General features: G+C 48.7%; 1 protein-coding gene across 2 annotated transcripts; it reads right to left on the reverse strand.

The window, feature by feature from the left end:
* Positions 1-15,394, reverse strand: NDUFAB1 (NADH:ubiquinone oxidoreductase subunit AB1). Of its 2 annotated transcripts, XM_009430494.2 has the most exons (5): positions 15,180-15,394; positions 6,053-6,175; positions 4,190-4,277; positions 1,268-1,367; positions 1-162 (listed from the first exon to the last, which is right to left on the reverse strand). In XM_009430494.2, exons 1-4 carry the CDS (start codon positions 15,345-15,347, stop codon positions 1,276-1,278), a joined length of 471 nt encoding a protein of 156 aa, XP_009428769.1. In that variant the 5' UTR covers positions 15,348-15,394; the 3' UTR covers positions 1-162; positions 1,268-1,275.
* Positions 15,395-16,064: the final 670 nt, after the last annotated feature.

The following is a 16,064-nucleotide window of genomic DNA, read 5'->3' on the forward strand; positions in this document are numbered from 1 at the left end:
TTGGTTTTATAGATTTATTTTCAAAGAGTAAAACACTTATACAATTTAAATACAAGTCCATCAGAATCACTCTGTCAGAGTCAGCAAGAATGCCAAAATGTGTCCTCACTGCCAGACATTCGTCACTATCATCTGAGTCCTCTCTCAGCAAAGCCAAAGGGTCTGGAAAAGACAAAATAAGTTCAATGTTATTTTTGATGTATTCTTACTAATGATAAGTGACATCTTTCAGGTGCTAAAAATGCAGCCTCTGGCTGAGTGCAGTGGCTCATGCCCGTAATCCCAGCACTTTGGGAGGCCAAGGTGGGCGGATCACCTGAGGTCAGGAGTTCGAGACCAGCCTGGCCAACATGGTGAAACCCCATCTCTACTAAAAATATAAAAATTAGCTGGGCGTGGAGGTGCACGCCTGTAATCCCAGTTACTCAGGAGGCTGAGGCAGGAGAATCGCTTGAACCCAGGAGGCGGAGGTTGCAGTGAGCCGAGATTGTGCCACTACACTCCAGCCTGGGCAACAGAGCAAGGTTCCATCTTTACAAAAAAAAAAAAAATGCAGGGTCACTAAAAGCTAAAGACTAAAGACACTAATACAATGTTTTAATTCAAAAAGTCTTATTTGATCATTCTAGGTCCCAAGTAACAAAAGCTACTATTTACTGAGAGGCTTCTTTACATCATTATATCAAGTGATATATATACTCTCTTCAATTTTGCTTTCACAAAGGCCCCAGGTAGGTCCTATCATTACCACCATATTACATATGAGGAAACTGAGGCTTACAGAGCTAAGCAGCCTGCCTGAGACCACCAGGCTTATAGTGTGGGGCAGAGCTGAGAATAAACTTGGGTGTCTCTGACTCCAAAGTCCATCCTCTTATCCATGAGGCCTCTCTTGCCTACTTAAGAGCCAGGTCACCTCAGTGTCTTACCCAGCAGGCTGGGCTTACCTTGGCTGAGTAATTGAGGGAGACAGAGTTCTGTTTCCAGGTTACCCTGTTCAGTACTTTGTACAGTGTTCTGCTTTTGTGAGGACAGCTGACAATCAAGGGAGTTCTATCCAGGAATGACAGTTCTCAACGTCTCAAAGACAAAGATCACCACCAGGACTGGGCCCCTTTGAGTGGCAGACAACAGGAAAGGGCTTGCATTTTATAACTAGTGAAAAATCTTGGTCAAGCATTTCCATTTTCTGTGTCTTCTTAAGTTTCCTTTATTGAAGAACCACAGACAAATCTATGGGTGAACATCATTTTTTAAGTCTATTTACCTGATACTTTATTCATATACATCCTTCTTATCTGCAATGTAATCTACAATTTCTTGTGGACACATTAACTTTTCAGCATCTATATCAGGAATTTCAAACCCTAAAAGAAAAATATACAACAATGTGAGAGAGTTAAAAAAAAAAAAATCCTTTAGAACTGAACACACCTGACCCTTCTACAACAGCTACAAGTATATCAAAACTTTCAGCAACCTTGAATCCCATATAGGTTGTGGGCCAGTTAGCTTCTAGACAGTATGCATACAGGTTGGGTACGATGCTTTGGAGGTATGTTTGTTTGTTTGTTTGTTTGTTGAGATAGAATTCACATAATAGAAAATTCCTCCTTGTATATACCATATAATTTGGTAGTTTTTAGTATATTCACAACATTGTGCAACCATCACCATTGTGTAAAAGAAACCCAGCTCCCTCTCCCTCTCCCCACGGTCTCCCTCTCCCTCTCCCTCTCCCCAAGGTCTCCCTCTCCCTCTCTTTCCATGGTCTCCCTCTGATGCCGAGCCGAAGCTGGACTGTACTGCCGCCATCTCTGCTCACTGCAACCTCCCTGCCTGATTCTCCTGCCTCGGCCTGCCGAGTGCCTGCGATTGCAGGCACGCGCCGCCACGCCTGACTGGTTTTCGTATTTTTTTGGTGGAGACGGGGTTTCGCTGTGTTGGCCGGGCTGGTCTCCAGCTCCTAACCGCCAGTGATCTGCCAGCCTCGGCCTCCCGAGGTGCCGGGACTGCAGATGGAGTCTCGTTCACTCAGTGCTCAATGTTGCCCAGGCTGGAGTGCAGTGGCGTGATCTCGGCTAGCTACAACCTCCACCTCCCAGATGCCTGCCTTGGCCTCCCAAAGTGCCGAGATTGCAGCCTCTGACTGGCCGCCCATCGTCTGGGATGTGAGGAGCCCCTCTGCCCGGCTGCCCAGTCTGGGAAGTGAGGAGCGCCTCTTCCCGGCCGCCATCCCGTCTAGGAAGTGAGGAGCGTCTCTGCCCGGCCGCCCATCGTCTGAGATGTGCGGAGCGCCTCTGCCCCGCTGCCCCGTCTGGGATGTGAGGAGCGCCTCTGCCCGGCCGCGACCCCATCTGGGAGGTGAGGAGCGTCTCTGCCCGGCTGCCCCCTCTGAGAAGTGAGGAGCCCCTCCGCCCGGCAGCCGCCCCGTCTGAGAAGTGAGGAGCCCCTCCGCCCGGCAGCCGCCCCGTCTGAGAAGTGAGGAGCCCCTCTGCCCGGCAGCCGCCCCGTCTGGGAAGTGAGGAGCGTCTCCGCCCGGCAGCCGCCCCGTCCGGGAGGGAGGTGGGGCCAGCCCCCAGCCGGCCGCCACCCCGTCAGGGAGGTGTACCCAACAGCTCATTGAGAACGGGCCATGATGACGATGGCGGTTGTTTCGAATAGAAAAGGGGGAAATGTGGGGAAAAGATAGAGAAATCAGATTGTTGTTGTGTCTGTGTAGAAAGAAGTAGACATAGGAGACTCCATTTTGTTCTGTACTAAGAAAAATTCTTCTGCCTTGGGATGCTGTTGATCTGTGACCTTACCCCCAACCCGGTGCTCTCTGAAACATGTGCTTGTGTCCACTCAGGGTTAAATGGATTAAGGGCGGTGCAAGATGTGCTTTGTTAAACAGATGCTTGAAGGCAGCATGCTTGTTAAGAGTCATCACCACTCCCTAATCTCAAGTACCCAGGGACACAAACACTGTGGAAGGCCGCAGGGTCCTCTGCCTAGGAAAACCAGAGACCTTTGTTCACTTGTTTATCTGCTGACCTTCCCTCCACTATTGTCCTATGACCCTGCCAAATCCCCCTCTGCGAGAAACACCCAAGAATGATCAATAAAAAGAAAAAAAAGAAAAAAAAAGAAACCCAGTGCTCGTCAGCAGTCACTCCCCATCCTCCCTAGCTCTGGCAACCACCCGTGTACTTTCTATCTCTGGATTTGCCTCTTCTTGACATTTCATGTAAATGGTATATAAAGTGTCATCTTCTGTGTCTGGCTTCTTTCACTCGGCACATTCTCAAGGTTCGTGTGCTGTAACACACGTCACCCATGCATTTTTTTTTTTATGATGGTTGGGTTTTTATAAATGGCTGGGTTTTGGTAGTTAGCTTACTTTGGCCCAAACACTGTGCTGAGCATTTTACACATCATCTCTAATTCTCACAGCAATTCCAATCCTGGGGTTCCTACTATTATCACCCCCACTTTACAGCTGAGGAAACAGGCTTTGAGAGATATAGTTACTTGTCCAGGCTCATACCTGACTAAGCTCAATTCCAGACCTGGTACTCTTAAGCACTAGGCAAAGGGATTCCATCCTAGTCAGCATCATCTGTGAGGAATTTTAACTAGGCCCTGCTCTGCAGAACAGCACAGAAGTCCTTTGATTTCCTATTCAGCCAACTCACGCAGAAACAGCCATGGAACCTTATAAGGTCTCACCTGCCCAACACACAGTCCCAAACTTGGAGTGTGCTTGTGAGCCAGGATAGGAGACCAAGGCCAGAGGCTCTGGGTGCGTCTCTTGTCCTGGCACACATTACTTCTACCTGGTTCGCGTTACCTGAGCTCAGGAGGGGCTGACATGTCATCAGCATGTGTTCCGGGGAGGCTTTTGCCCTTTGTCTTAGAACCCTGTCTGAAGAATCAGTCCCCTGGAACCATCTCTGGTCATTCGGCTCTTGGCACCACACTGGGCACTCTGCTGGGCTTGTGCAAGGTGCTCTCTGAATAAATGTACCATCCCTAAAGCTTACTTCACCTGATGGTAAGTGGGCAGGAAGGTGTGTGTGAAGGGCAGTGGATGCTACTGTTTCTATTAATATTTAATTCTAATTCCAATTCAGATGCCCACCACTTCTTTCAGTTTAATCCACCTTAATCAAAAATCGCAGTATGTAGACAGAAGACTGAGCCTTACCAAATTCGTCTTCCATGGCCATGATAATCTCCACTTGGTCCAAACTGTCTAAGCCCAGGTCTTTCATAAAATGAGAATTTACTGAAAGCTGCAAGAAAGGAGCACCAAACACAAAATTTAGTCCATGAAAGCATCTGCTTCCCAAGATAACAGGGTGGTACAATGCCACTTAATCACTATATTGAATTTTTTTATTATACTTTAAGTTTTAGGGTACATGTGCACAACGTGCAGGTTTGTTACATAGGTATACATGTGCCATGCTGGTTTGCTGCACCCATCAACTCATCATTTACATTAGGTATTTCTCCTAATGCTGTCCCTCCCCAAGCCCCCTACCCCTTGACAGGCCCTGGTAAATGATGCTCCCCACCCTCTGTCCAAGTGACCTCATTGTTCAGTTCCCACCTATGAGCGAGAACACACAGTGTTTGGTTTTCTGTCCTTGTGACTACATCGAATTTTTTTTAACATACAGAGGCTATAACTGACATTTTATATGTAACCTATGCTAGTATGTACATGGTTTGCTTTATCTTACTCTGTTTTGAAGTGAACAATATATACATAGCTAATGAAGGATTTCACTCTATATGTTGTCTGTTTTTTGTTTTTTGAGAAAGTCTTGCTCTGTCACCCAGGCTGGAGTGCAATGGCACGATCTCGGCTCACTGCAAACTCGGCCTCCCGGGTTCAAGCGATTCTCATGCCTCAGACTCCCGAGTAGCTGGGATTACAGGCGTGCACCACCACGCCCAGCTAATTTTTGTATTTAGTAGAGACGGGGTTTCACCATGTTGGTCAGGCTGGTCTCGAACCCCTGACCTCGTGATCCACCCACCTTGGCCTCCCAAAGTGCTGGGATTACAGGCGTGAGCCACTGCGCCTGGCCAAAGTGTTTACTATCACCCCATCACTCTAATTTAGACCTCAGAATCACCAGGAATGATTCTTCAAAAACCCAAATAAAAAAAAAAACTGCCTTACCTACACAACAGATTCAATTTTTTTTCATTGTTAGATGGAGTTTCACCCTGTCATCCAGGCTGCAGTGTGCAGTGGCATGATCTCGGCTCACTGCACCCTCTCCCTCCCGGGTTCAAGCAATTCTCTGCCTCATCCTCCCGAGTGGCTGGGATTACAGGTGTCTGCCACCACGCCTGTCTAATTTGTGTATTTTTAGTAGAGATGGGGTTTCACCATCTTGGCCAGGCTGCTCTTCAATTCCTGACCTCATGATCCACTCGCCTCGGCCTCCCAAAGTGCTGGGATTACAGGCGTGAGCTACCACGCCCGGCCCCACTTGTGTTTTTATTATTTATTATTATTTTTGAGATGGAGTTTCACTCTTGTTGCCTAGGCTGGACTGCAATCGCGCTATCTCGGCTCACTGCAACCTCCACCTCCCAGGTTCAAGTGATTCTGCTGCCTCAGCCTCCCGAGTAGCTGGGATTACAGGTATGTGCCACCATGCCTGGCTAATTTTGTATTTTTAGTAGAGATGAGGTTTCTACATGTTAGTCAGGCTGGTCTCGAATTCCCGACCTCAGGTGATCCGCCCACCTCGGCCTCCCAAAGTGCTCGGATTACAGGCATGAGCCACAGTGCCCAGCCAGTTGTGTTTTTTAAAAAGGGTGAGATATACATACATATAATATACACACATGTGTATACTTCTTTAACATATGCATTGAGTACCTTTGGAAACATACATGAAACTGGTAGCGCTGGCTATCTCCCAGAATGGGCCTGGGTGGCTGGGAGCCAGGGAGATTTTTACTGAGTATCTTTCCCTTTGCATTTTCTAGCATGTAATTAAATACTCTATATTTAAAGAAAAAAATTCAAACCACCATCAGTTACCTTCTCCGGGTCAATCTTGTCATAGAGTTTCAATACGTAAAGAACACGGTCCTGGATGCCCTCTAACGTCAAAGGAGGCATGTCGCTATACTGGCGGCACAACTGTGTAACTCTACCAGGAACCTAGAGCGACGGCAGGAAGGAAACACTGTCATTGAACGGAAAATACCTCTAAATCAATGCACAAGCCTATAGGTAACTTTCACAGAACTTTCGGGGCTTTAGAGAACCCACAGCATCTGATTCTCATTGTGGCCACCAGGACACACTAAGTTGCAGGACTGGGTAATCGCAGAAGCCCCAACAGTTCGGCAGCATCTCAGGCCTCCTTCCTGGGAGTCAGGACCGGCCCCTCTGCCTCCTGGCTTCAACCCTCAGGCTCTGGACATTCATACTGCTCTGCGACACTTAACTGCCACTAAAATTGTCTAGCGTCTGCAGAATGCCTGTGTCTTCTCATGGCATCTTCAGCATCCCGAGGCCTCTACAGGGTGCTGCCACCTTTAATAGGCTGACCCAAGTCAAAATAACCCACAAGGAAAGAGCTGTCATGGTAAACCCAAAGGCAATTCAAATTGAGGACCATACACCAGAAAGGTCTAGTTTGGCTCCAGCAGTTATCTCCCTGATCTCAGCCAGGACAAAGGAAGCTGGCCTCCCACCCAAAGAGGGGATGAGGGAGCTTACAGTCACTACGTTCCAATCTGTTTCCCTTCCAGCGAGGCTTGCCTCATGGCCACCAGCCAAACCATGAGCCCTTCTGGCCTGTGCCATGTTAGAGCAATACCTCACGTATCTCTGGTATTAGTCGGCTCAGTGTTTAGGTACTAGGGTATTGACCAGATTTCATTCAACAAATGTGGAATGAGCTGCAATTACAGGTCAGGGGGTTTAATGCTGTGGAAGGGACGACGCAGAATCAGAGAAAACAAAACAGGGTATCTGGCAGTTTTGCTCACTACTGAAATCCCTAATCTGGCTAGTCATGGTGGCTCACGCCTATAATCACAACACTTTGGGAGGCCACGGTGGGCAGATCACCTGAGGTCAGGAGTTCGAGACCAGCCTGGCCAACATGGTGAAACCCTGTCTCTACTAAAAATACAAAAAATTAGCCAGGCGTGGTGGTGGGCGCCTGTAATCCCAGCTACTCAGGAGACTGAGGAAGGAGAATCGCTTGAATGTGGGAGGAGAGGTTGCAGTGAGCCGAGCCTGCGCCATTGCATTCCAGCCTGGGCAACAAAGCAAGACTCCGTCTCAAAAAAAAGAAAAAGAAAGAAATCCCTAATCTAAATTGGTTTGTTTACCTCCTGAAGTTGATTTTAAGTCCGAGGCTTGGCGTTCTTCAGGCATTTCCCTATAGAAAGTGGGGCTGCTTGTTAGGGCTCAGGTCCCTGAAACTCACAAAGGTCCATGAAAAATCATAATAAATACTGCCCAGAGAACCAAACCAGTATAACCTCTGTAGAAGAAACATTCATCTTGCATAAAGAACAGGTATTGGGCCGATGTGTGTCTCACACCTGTAATCCCAGCACTTTGGGAGGCCGAGGTGAGCCAATCACTTGAGGCCAGGAGTTCGAGACCAGCCTGGCCAACATGGTGAAGCCTCGTCTCTACTAAAAATACAAAAATTAGCTGGGCGTGGTGGTGTGTGCCTGTAATCCCAGCTATTCAGGTAGCTGAGGCATGAGAATTGCTTGAACCCAGACAGAGGTTACAGTGAGCGGAGACTGTGCCACTGCACTCCACCTTGGGCCACAGAGCGAGACTCTGTCTCAAAAAAGAAAAGAAAAAGAAGTCAGTTATTAAAATCAGGTTTAGGCTGGGCGCAGTGGCTCACACCTGTAATTGCCACACTTTGGGAAGCCGAGGCAGGCGGATCACGAGGTCAGGAGTTCGACACTAGCCTGACCCAAATGGAGAAACCCCGTCTCTACCAAAAATATAAGTTAGCTGGGCGTGGTAACATGTGCCTGTAATCCCATCTACTCAGGAGGCTGAAGCAGAAGAATCGCTTGAACTTGGGAGGCGGAGGTTGCAGTGAGCCAAGATCACGCCATTTACACTCCAGCATGGGTGACAGAGTGAGATTCCGTCTCAAGAAAAAAAAAAAAAATCAGGTTTAATCAGCAAACTAAAGAGATGAGTTGGAGAGTATGATAGATATTCTAACGAGCCTTTCTGAGTACTTTCAAGAGTTTTAGAGCATGTCTCTTTGTCTAAATGTCTAATCTCCTTTCGTATTATACATGGGTTAAGGAGACCTTTTTTACAGGCACATGACCGGCCTACTTAACAATGACTCAAATAGGTTTCCAAGTCACAAATAAAATGGAGAAGAAAGGAATAAAGAGAAAGGGGGAGAAGAAATGAGGTAATATGGCAATGGCAGAAAAGAAATTTCAGTTGGAGGGATCTAACAGAGGCTGTGTGCTTATCAAGAAATGGTACGAGGCCAGGTGTGGTGGCTCACGCCTGTAATCCCAGCACTTTGGGAGGCCAAGGTGGGCGGATCTCTTGAGGTCAGGAGTTTAAGACCAGCCTGCCCAACACAGTGAAACCTCCATCTCTACTAAAAGTCCAAAAATTAGCCGGGCATCGTGGTGTGTGCCTATAATCCCAGCTAATCAGGAGGCTGAAGTGGGAGGATCACTTGAACCTAGGAGGCAGAGGTTGCAGTGAACTGAGATCATGGCTCTACACTCCAGCCTGGGCGATAGGGTGAGACTCTGTCTCCAAAAAGAAAAAAAACAAAAACAAAAAACAAAGAAAAGAAATGGTACCAGGCCAGGTGTGGTGGCTCATGCCTGTAATCCCAACACTTTGGGAGGCCAAAGTGGAAGGATCGCTTGAGCCCAGGAGTTCCAGACCAACCTGGGCAACAAAGCAAGACCCCTGGTGAGGGTATATTCTATGTTCGTACACAACTACCCATGAGGCCAACTAGGTTGTCAGCATTGTCCTCAGCAGCTCCGGCAAGTACCTACAAGGGCCAGGTGGGCACCATGTGATTAAATTAAATGAGTCTCTGACTGGAGGCCACATGCCAATCTAGAGTGGGTGCTGCATCAGGATCAGCGTGAGGCAGTAAGTTAGTGGGCAAGAGCTCAGACGCTGAAACTAGACCACCTATGCCTGCACCATGGTGCTGGCTCTCACTAGTTGTTTGGCCTTGGGTGGGTTACTTAACCTTCTACATCTCAGTTTCCTCATCTGTAAAATGGGGATAAACAACAGTACCACACTCACAGGACTGTTGTGAAGCATCAGTGAGATGAAGTAAAGGGCTTGGACATTGGCTGGCACTTAACACAGTAAGTGCTATTTAGGGTTATTTAGTAGGATCCTGAGAACAATGACCAGCAGCAGCTAGTTTGATACCTTGGCTGTAGCGTAGCCCCAAAATACTTGATCCTACTACCCTCTCATGCTCCTGCCTCTGGTCTCTATTTCTTTTTTCTTTTTTTTTTTTTTTCAGACAGAGTCTCACTGTGTTGCCCAGGCTGGAGTGCAGTGTTGTGACCTTGGCTCACCACAACTTCTGCCTCCCAGGTTCAAGTGATTCTTATGCCTCTGCCTCCCAAGTAGCTGGGATTACAGGCGTGCACCACCATGCCTGGCTAATTTCTGTATTTTTAGTGGAGATGAGGTTTTACCATGTTGGCCAGGCTGGTCCTGAACTCCTGGTCTCAAGTGATCCACTCACCTCAGCCTCTCAAAGTGCTGGGATTACATGCATAAGCCACCATGTCCCGGCCTCCATTAATTTCTTATCAGGTCAGGCTATGATATTGCCCTAAGCACTTTACACACATCATCTTTCTTCAGCTCTCCAGTATTCTGGTGAGATCCATGATACTATCATTCTCCTTTTTACAGATGAGAAACTGAGGCAAGGGAAGGTTAGGTATCCTCCTCACCCCATGTCCTTCCAGCATGGCCTCCTGGAAGGTCTTGCTGCTCCTCCTAACTGGATCTCTGTTGATTGGGAAAAAATAAAAGGGATACAAAATGGACAAGCACCTCCCCATCAGCCAACATGTGATGTTTCTGGTGTTAGTTGTTCTTCCCCAAGATCTACACTTAACAAATATATGGGAAATAAACCACCTCTCCCAGACATCAGAGAAGGTACTGTTTGCAGGTAAAGAGTGATGACCCTCTGGGCTAGTAATTCAAACAGATGAGGTTCCATCAGAATCCCGGTACTCCACTGGGGCCCACTTCTGCCTGAGGCAAACTCAGAGGAGGCTAAGGAGAGGGCTTTAAAGGCCGTCTCTACAAACTGCCGACTGGTCCACTCTACACAGGCAGCCCAGACCTCTCAAACTCAACAGTTTGGAAATGAACTCCTGACCTGTCTCCAAAACTCCTGCTTACAGACCTCTGTTCCTTCTCCGCCACCTGGGGCTTATTCCTTCAATAAGCCCTGTTTCATGTTCACTCCCTATGACCTTTGCAGAGAATACCCACAATTCCTCACTGCAGCATACAGCTCCCTTCATGATATGCTCACTCTCTTCCCCCCAACAATGTTCCCTTCCAGACACCCTAAGAGTCAACCACAAGGAGGTAAGTGCCAGGCTCTTCCTGGCCTCTGCACAGGCCTTCAAGATCACGTTCACTGAGAGGTTGGTCAAGTATCTCTTTTTGCTTTTGCACTACACACACCTGTTTCACAATGCCTTGCCTTTATTTACACGACTGTCTCAGAAGCCTGGGAACTTTACCTGTGTGCCAAGAACTGTGCAATGGGCTGGAAATGCAAAGATGAATAAGACACAACCTTCCCCCAAAAGAAGCTTACACTCTAATGGAAAAGACCAATCCACAGATCATTTTAGTTGAAATAAAAATATGGCAAGCACCATGACAGAAGTATCTGTAGGCTGATGCAATAACAAAAGTTGTCACTCAGTCCTTGAGTGGCCGGAAAGGAGGATGCCAGACTTGGATTTGGTGAGGAAAAGAGCCGAGACTGATAATTCAAGGAGAGGGAAGAACAGGTCAAGAAAATGAAATGAGGTCAGGCGTGGTAGCGCAGGCCAGTTATCCCAGCTAGTCAAGGGACTGAGGCAGAAGGATTGCTTGAGCCCAGGAGTTTGAAGCTGCACTGATATATGATCATGCCACTGCACTCCAGCCTAAGTGACAGAGACCTTGTCTGGAAAAAAAAAAAAAAAAGACATGAAAGTGCAGTGCCTGTGTCTATGTGAGAAGACATCAGCTCATGTTGGGAGATGGTACACAGATGACAGGCTTGGAGGCTAAGAGGGAGGGCCCAGGTCTGCAGAGCCTTAAGGGCCATGGGAAGGGACTGGGACTTTGTCTGGTCCTGGTCCCAGTCCTGGAATAGCTAGCTTTTTTTTGTACAAGTGCTGTCTTCATCTGGGTACCATGCCCCATAGAACTGCTGGAAATTATCTTTGTGCTCCATCTGCTAGACAGTGTAGATTCGGGGCCTGCCTGGATCAAGTATAAGACTTCCAGGCTGCATTTTAGGCCACTGCCCTTGGTTTTTGTTTTTTTGTTTTTTCCTTACCTTCTATTTTATATCATCTGGTATCTTTATACCCAGGAAAACTGCCTTAGCTCCTTTTGGGAAAAAGGGTGTAAATGAGTGACTAGTTGCTCTGAAGTTGGCATAGTGGATGGATTTGAGGAGAGGAAATTTCACAGCAGGGAATAGGTAGCATGAGCAATGGTCCAAATGAGATGAACAAGGACTGGAGGCGGAGGTCTGGGATATACAGCAATAACAGAAACCAAGAGTGAAGAGTCCAGGGAGCATGTGTGGTAAGAGAACTCGGGAGCCCACCAACATTTAAGGGTTAGGCACACCAGGTGTGATGGCTCATGCCTGTAATCCCAGCACTTGGGAGGCTGAGGCAGGAGGATTGCTTGAGCCCAAGAGTTTACAACTAGCCTAGGCAACATAAGGAGATTCCGTCTCTAAAAAGAAGACAGACATCAAAAAATTAGGCGTGGTGGCTCATGCCTGTAGTCCCAGCTACTCAGGAAGCTGAGGCAGGAGGACCATTTGAGTCCAGGAGGTCAAGGCTGCAGTGAGCCACGATCATGCCACTGCACTCCAGCCTGAAAGGCAAAGTGTCCCAACAAGGTAGGGGGACAAACCAACCAAGGGAGAACAGTGTCACAAGAGCCTAGGGAAGAAGACAGCAGCAGAGAAGGAGCCAGCAAGTTGGACATAAGGGCTGCAAAGCGTTCAATGAAGATGTAAGCTAATGTCTTCCTTTTGTATCCATCTCTGTATCTCTCAACAGCTAGCATGAGTCCTGGCACACAGCTGGCCCTCAATATCTTTGAATGAACTTAGTCAAAACCACTTTGTAAATATAAATAAAATGGTTCCTCTGCTATATATGCAAGCCAAGCCGCCATAGTGGAACATTTCTGAGCTCCTTGCCATTCAAAGCATGGTCCAAGGAACACCCGCAGCAGGATCTTCTGGAAGCCCACTGGAGGTGGAAACTCTCTGGCCCCTTCCCAGAACTGAATCAGAATCTGTATTCCAACCTAAGTGATCTGTATGTCCAATCAACTGAGAATCAATGCTGTAAGAACAAAGACAATCACTTCACATTTTAGCCCAATGTTGAAATCAATCTTAGGAACCAGACACTCATCAATTCTAACTACTGCCTTTTTAACCCTTATTTCTTTTTTTTTTTTTTTTTTTTTTTTTTTTTTTTGAGATGGAGTCTGGCTCTGTCGCCCAGGCTGGAGTGCAGTGGCACGATCTCGGCTCACTGCAAGCTCTGCCTCCTGGGTTCATGCCATTCTCCTGCCTCAGCCTCCCGAGTAGCTGGGACTACAGGCGCCCGCCACCATGCCCGCCTAATTATTTTGTATTTTTAGTAGAGACGGGGTTTCACCGTGTTAGCCAGGATGGTCTCCATCTCCTGACCTCGTGATCCGCCCGTCTCGGCCTCCCAAACTGCTGGGATTACAGGCGTGAGCCATCGCGCCTGGCCTTTAACCCTTAATTTCAAGGTGACACTTTTCACCTTTTGATACAGCCAACAGGGCAGTGCCCAATGAATGAATCCATTACACTGTCAGTGAACAGCAACACTGGCTTCACAAAAGAAACACTTGATGACTTCTAAAAATAGTCGCCTAGTACTCACTTCTAGATTCTGTCGATCTGGCACGGGCTGGCTGGCTTATTTAAGACGGTCTGCCTCCCAGACTGGAGTGCAGTGGCATGATCTCAGCTCCCTAAAACCTCTGCCTCCTGGGTTCAATCGATCCTCCCACCTCAGCCTCCTGAGTAGCTGGGACTAGTCAGGAGGCGCGCGACACCACGCCCGTCTAATTTCTGGTTTTTGTTTGTTTGTTTGTTTGTTTTGAGATGGAGTCTCTGTCGCCCAGACTGGAGTACAGGTGGCGCGATGTCGGCTCACTGCAACCTCCACCTCCCAGGTTCAAGCGATTCTCCTGCCTCAGCCTCCTGAGTAGCTGGGACTACAGGCGCGTGCCACCACACCCGGATAATTTTTTTTATGTTTAGTAGAGACGGGGTTTCACTGTGTTAGGCAGAATGGTCTCGATCGCCTGACCTCGTGATCCGCTCGCCTCGGCATCCCGAAGTGCTGGGATTACAGGCATAAGCCACCGCGCCCGGCCTAATTTCTGTATTTTTTGTAGAGACGGGGTTCCATCATGTTGCCTAGGAGGGTCTCAAACTCCTGGGCTCAAGCGATTCGCCCGCCTCGGCCTCCCAAAGTGCTGGGATTACAGGCGTGAGCCACCACGCCTGGCCAGACACACTTATTTTTCACACTAACATGCAGTCAAGGTTGAAACCACTATTACCTGAAGTCTATGACTTTGAAAAGGGGTTTCATAACTTGACCTTGGGAGTCTATCCTACCTTAAGACGGTTATTTTTATTCCCAATTGCACTTCAGAGTCATCTGGAGAACTTAGAAAACAACAAAAAAAAGGCAGGGCGCGGTGGTTCACGCCTGTAATCCCAGCACTTTGGGAGGCCGAGGCGGGTGGATTGCGAGGTCGGGAGTTCGAGACCAACCTGGCCAATATGATGAAACCCCGTCTCCACTAAAAATACAAAACTTAGCCGGGCATGGTGGCGGGTGCCTGTAGTCCCAAATACTCGAGGGGGGCTGAGGGAGGAGAATTGCTTGAACCTGAGAGGCGGAGGTTGCCGTTAGCCGGAGGTTGCAGTGAGCTGAGATCACGCCACTGCATTACAGCCTGGGTGACAGAGCGAGACTCTGTCTCAAAAACAACAACAACAACAACACCGAAATCACTGCCTCCCGGCGTTTCAGCCTCACGCAGATTTCATCAGCTCAAGCTATATACTACAGGTACAGTCGTTCCTTGGTATTTGCGCAGATTGGTTCCAGGACCCCCGACTATACCCAAATCCCCGCACACTCACGTCCCGCAGTCAGCCTTGCAGAATCCGCTTATAGGAAGAGCCTGCCCTCCTTATACGCGGGGCGGCACATCCCGTAAATACTGGTCGCGTTTGGTTGAAAAAAATCCGCATATAAGTGGACCCGCGCAATTCAAATCCTTATTGTTCAAAGGTCACTTGGCTTGTTTCCTAGAATTACTTCCAGGAGTCCTGGACACAGGCAGAAGGTGCTGCAGGGAAGAGTAAGGACAGAACTGCAGAGAGAAAACCGCTCTGGAGAAGGCTGTAGGCCAGTGTGGCTGCCTCTTTGCATGCTGCTTTCACTACAATACGGTGACCGCTATTTTGAGACCGTACGAGGTGCTCTAGCCGCATTAACTCATCTAATCCTCATTGCTACTCCGCAAGGTAGAGACCAGGATCCCAATTTTGCAGGTGAGTGTGAGCCAGGCTAGGAGACTTGTCCAAAGTTTCGGTAAGCGGCAGCCCAGCAGTGCTGGACTCGAGTCAGTGCTCTTGCTCGTTATTACGAGGTCACCCGGCCTCCCGTCAGGGGTCAACTAAACACCTTTAGGCAGCGGGGCTGCGGAGCGAGCCGGCTGCCCCCCGGGTCACCCCTGCCTGCAGCTGGCGCGCCCCGGATGCCCGGCCCCCACCCCCACCGGGCCCAATCCCTGACCCTTGCCAAGCGGCAGCAAAGTCACCACGAGTCACCTGCGCGAGCACTAAGGCCGGCTGCAAAGTCCCGAGCCTCGTCTGGGTCCCCGCGGAGCACAGAGCGGTGCTGAGAGGCCGGGCCACGGCCAGCATCCGGACCCGGGGCAGCGGCGCAAAGGCCGCGGGCAGGCGGCTGACATAGGCTGAAAGGACACGAGACGCCATGGCTACGCCAACCCAGGATGCACTGCGCCGCCGCCTCCGGACCAGGGTTCCTTTCCGGCGGCGCGCAGGCGACGCACACAGCAGCGCTGTCGGGCACCGCCGGCGGTGGCGGCCCCTGGCGGCTCCTGGAGGCACTGCGCCCTCGGAGCCCATCCAGGTTCGGGGACGAACAACTGCTTGGTGTCACAACTAAACTGTGCAGACGTCGCCGTCTTTCCCTAAACGACACGGCACGAGAAACCTACTTTCATTTTTTATCTGAAAGTTCTTTAATACATCTATTTAAACGTTTGGGGCCGGGTGCGGTGGCTGACGCCTTTAATCCTAGCACTTTGGGAGGCCAAGGTGGCAGGACTGTTTGAGCTCAGGAGTTCAAGACCAACCTGGCCAACACGGCAAGACTCCGTCTCTATTACAAAAAAGATTAAAAGAAAAAAAGGACAAAGTTTTGATTCCACGATTCTTCCACAAGTATTAACATTTATTGAATAGGTAAAAAAATATATAATAATGTGAAAAAATAATCAATTTCAATACCTAACTAAGACTAATAAATGTGAGAATTACGATTAAAACAATATACATGTTTTAAAACTTGACAGTGTATAATATAGCTGTCAGGTCCACGACTATGCCAACTGTCATGCCCACAGCCAGGTTCCAGCCCATATCGAGGTCTGAGGGGAGTGGGTGGATGAACAGATAGCTGAAAGAACA

This window comes from Pan troglodytes, chromosome 18 (assembly GCF_028858775.2).
Source record: "Pan troglodytes isolate AG18354 chromosome 18, NHGRI_mPanTro3-v2.0_pri, whole genome shotgun sequence".
NCBI lineage: Eukaryota > Metazoa > Chordata > Mammalia > Primates > Hominidae > Pan > Pan troglodytes.

What these genes read in the sequence shown, in the direction of transcription:
- NDUFAB1 (XM_009430494.2), bottom strand. Translation starts at nt 15,347, where the DNA reads ATGGCGTCTCGTGTCCTTTCAGCCTATGTCAGCCGCCTGCCCGCGGCC. An exon ending in ACAAGATTGACCCGGAGAAG is followed by an intron (nt 4,278 to 6,052) that starts GTAACTGATGGT and finishes CCTTTCTTGCAG; the next exon opens with CTTTCAGTAAATTCTCATTT. An exon ending in GGCCATGGAAGACGAATTTG is followed by an intron (nt 1,368 to 4,189) that starts GTAAGGCTCAGT and finishes TTTTTCTTTTAG; the next exon opens with GGTTTGAAATTCCTGATATA.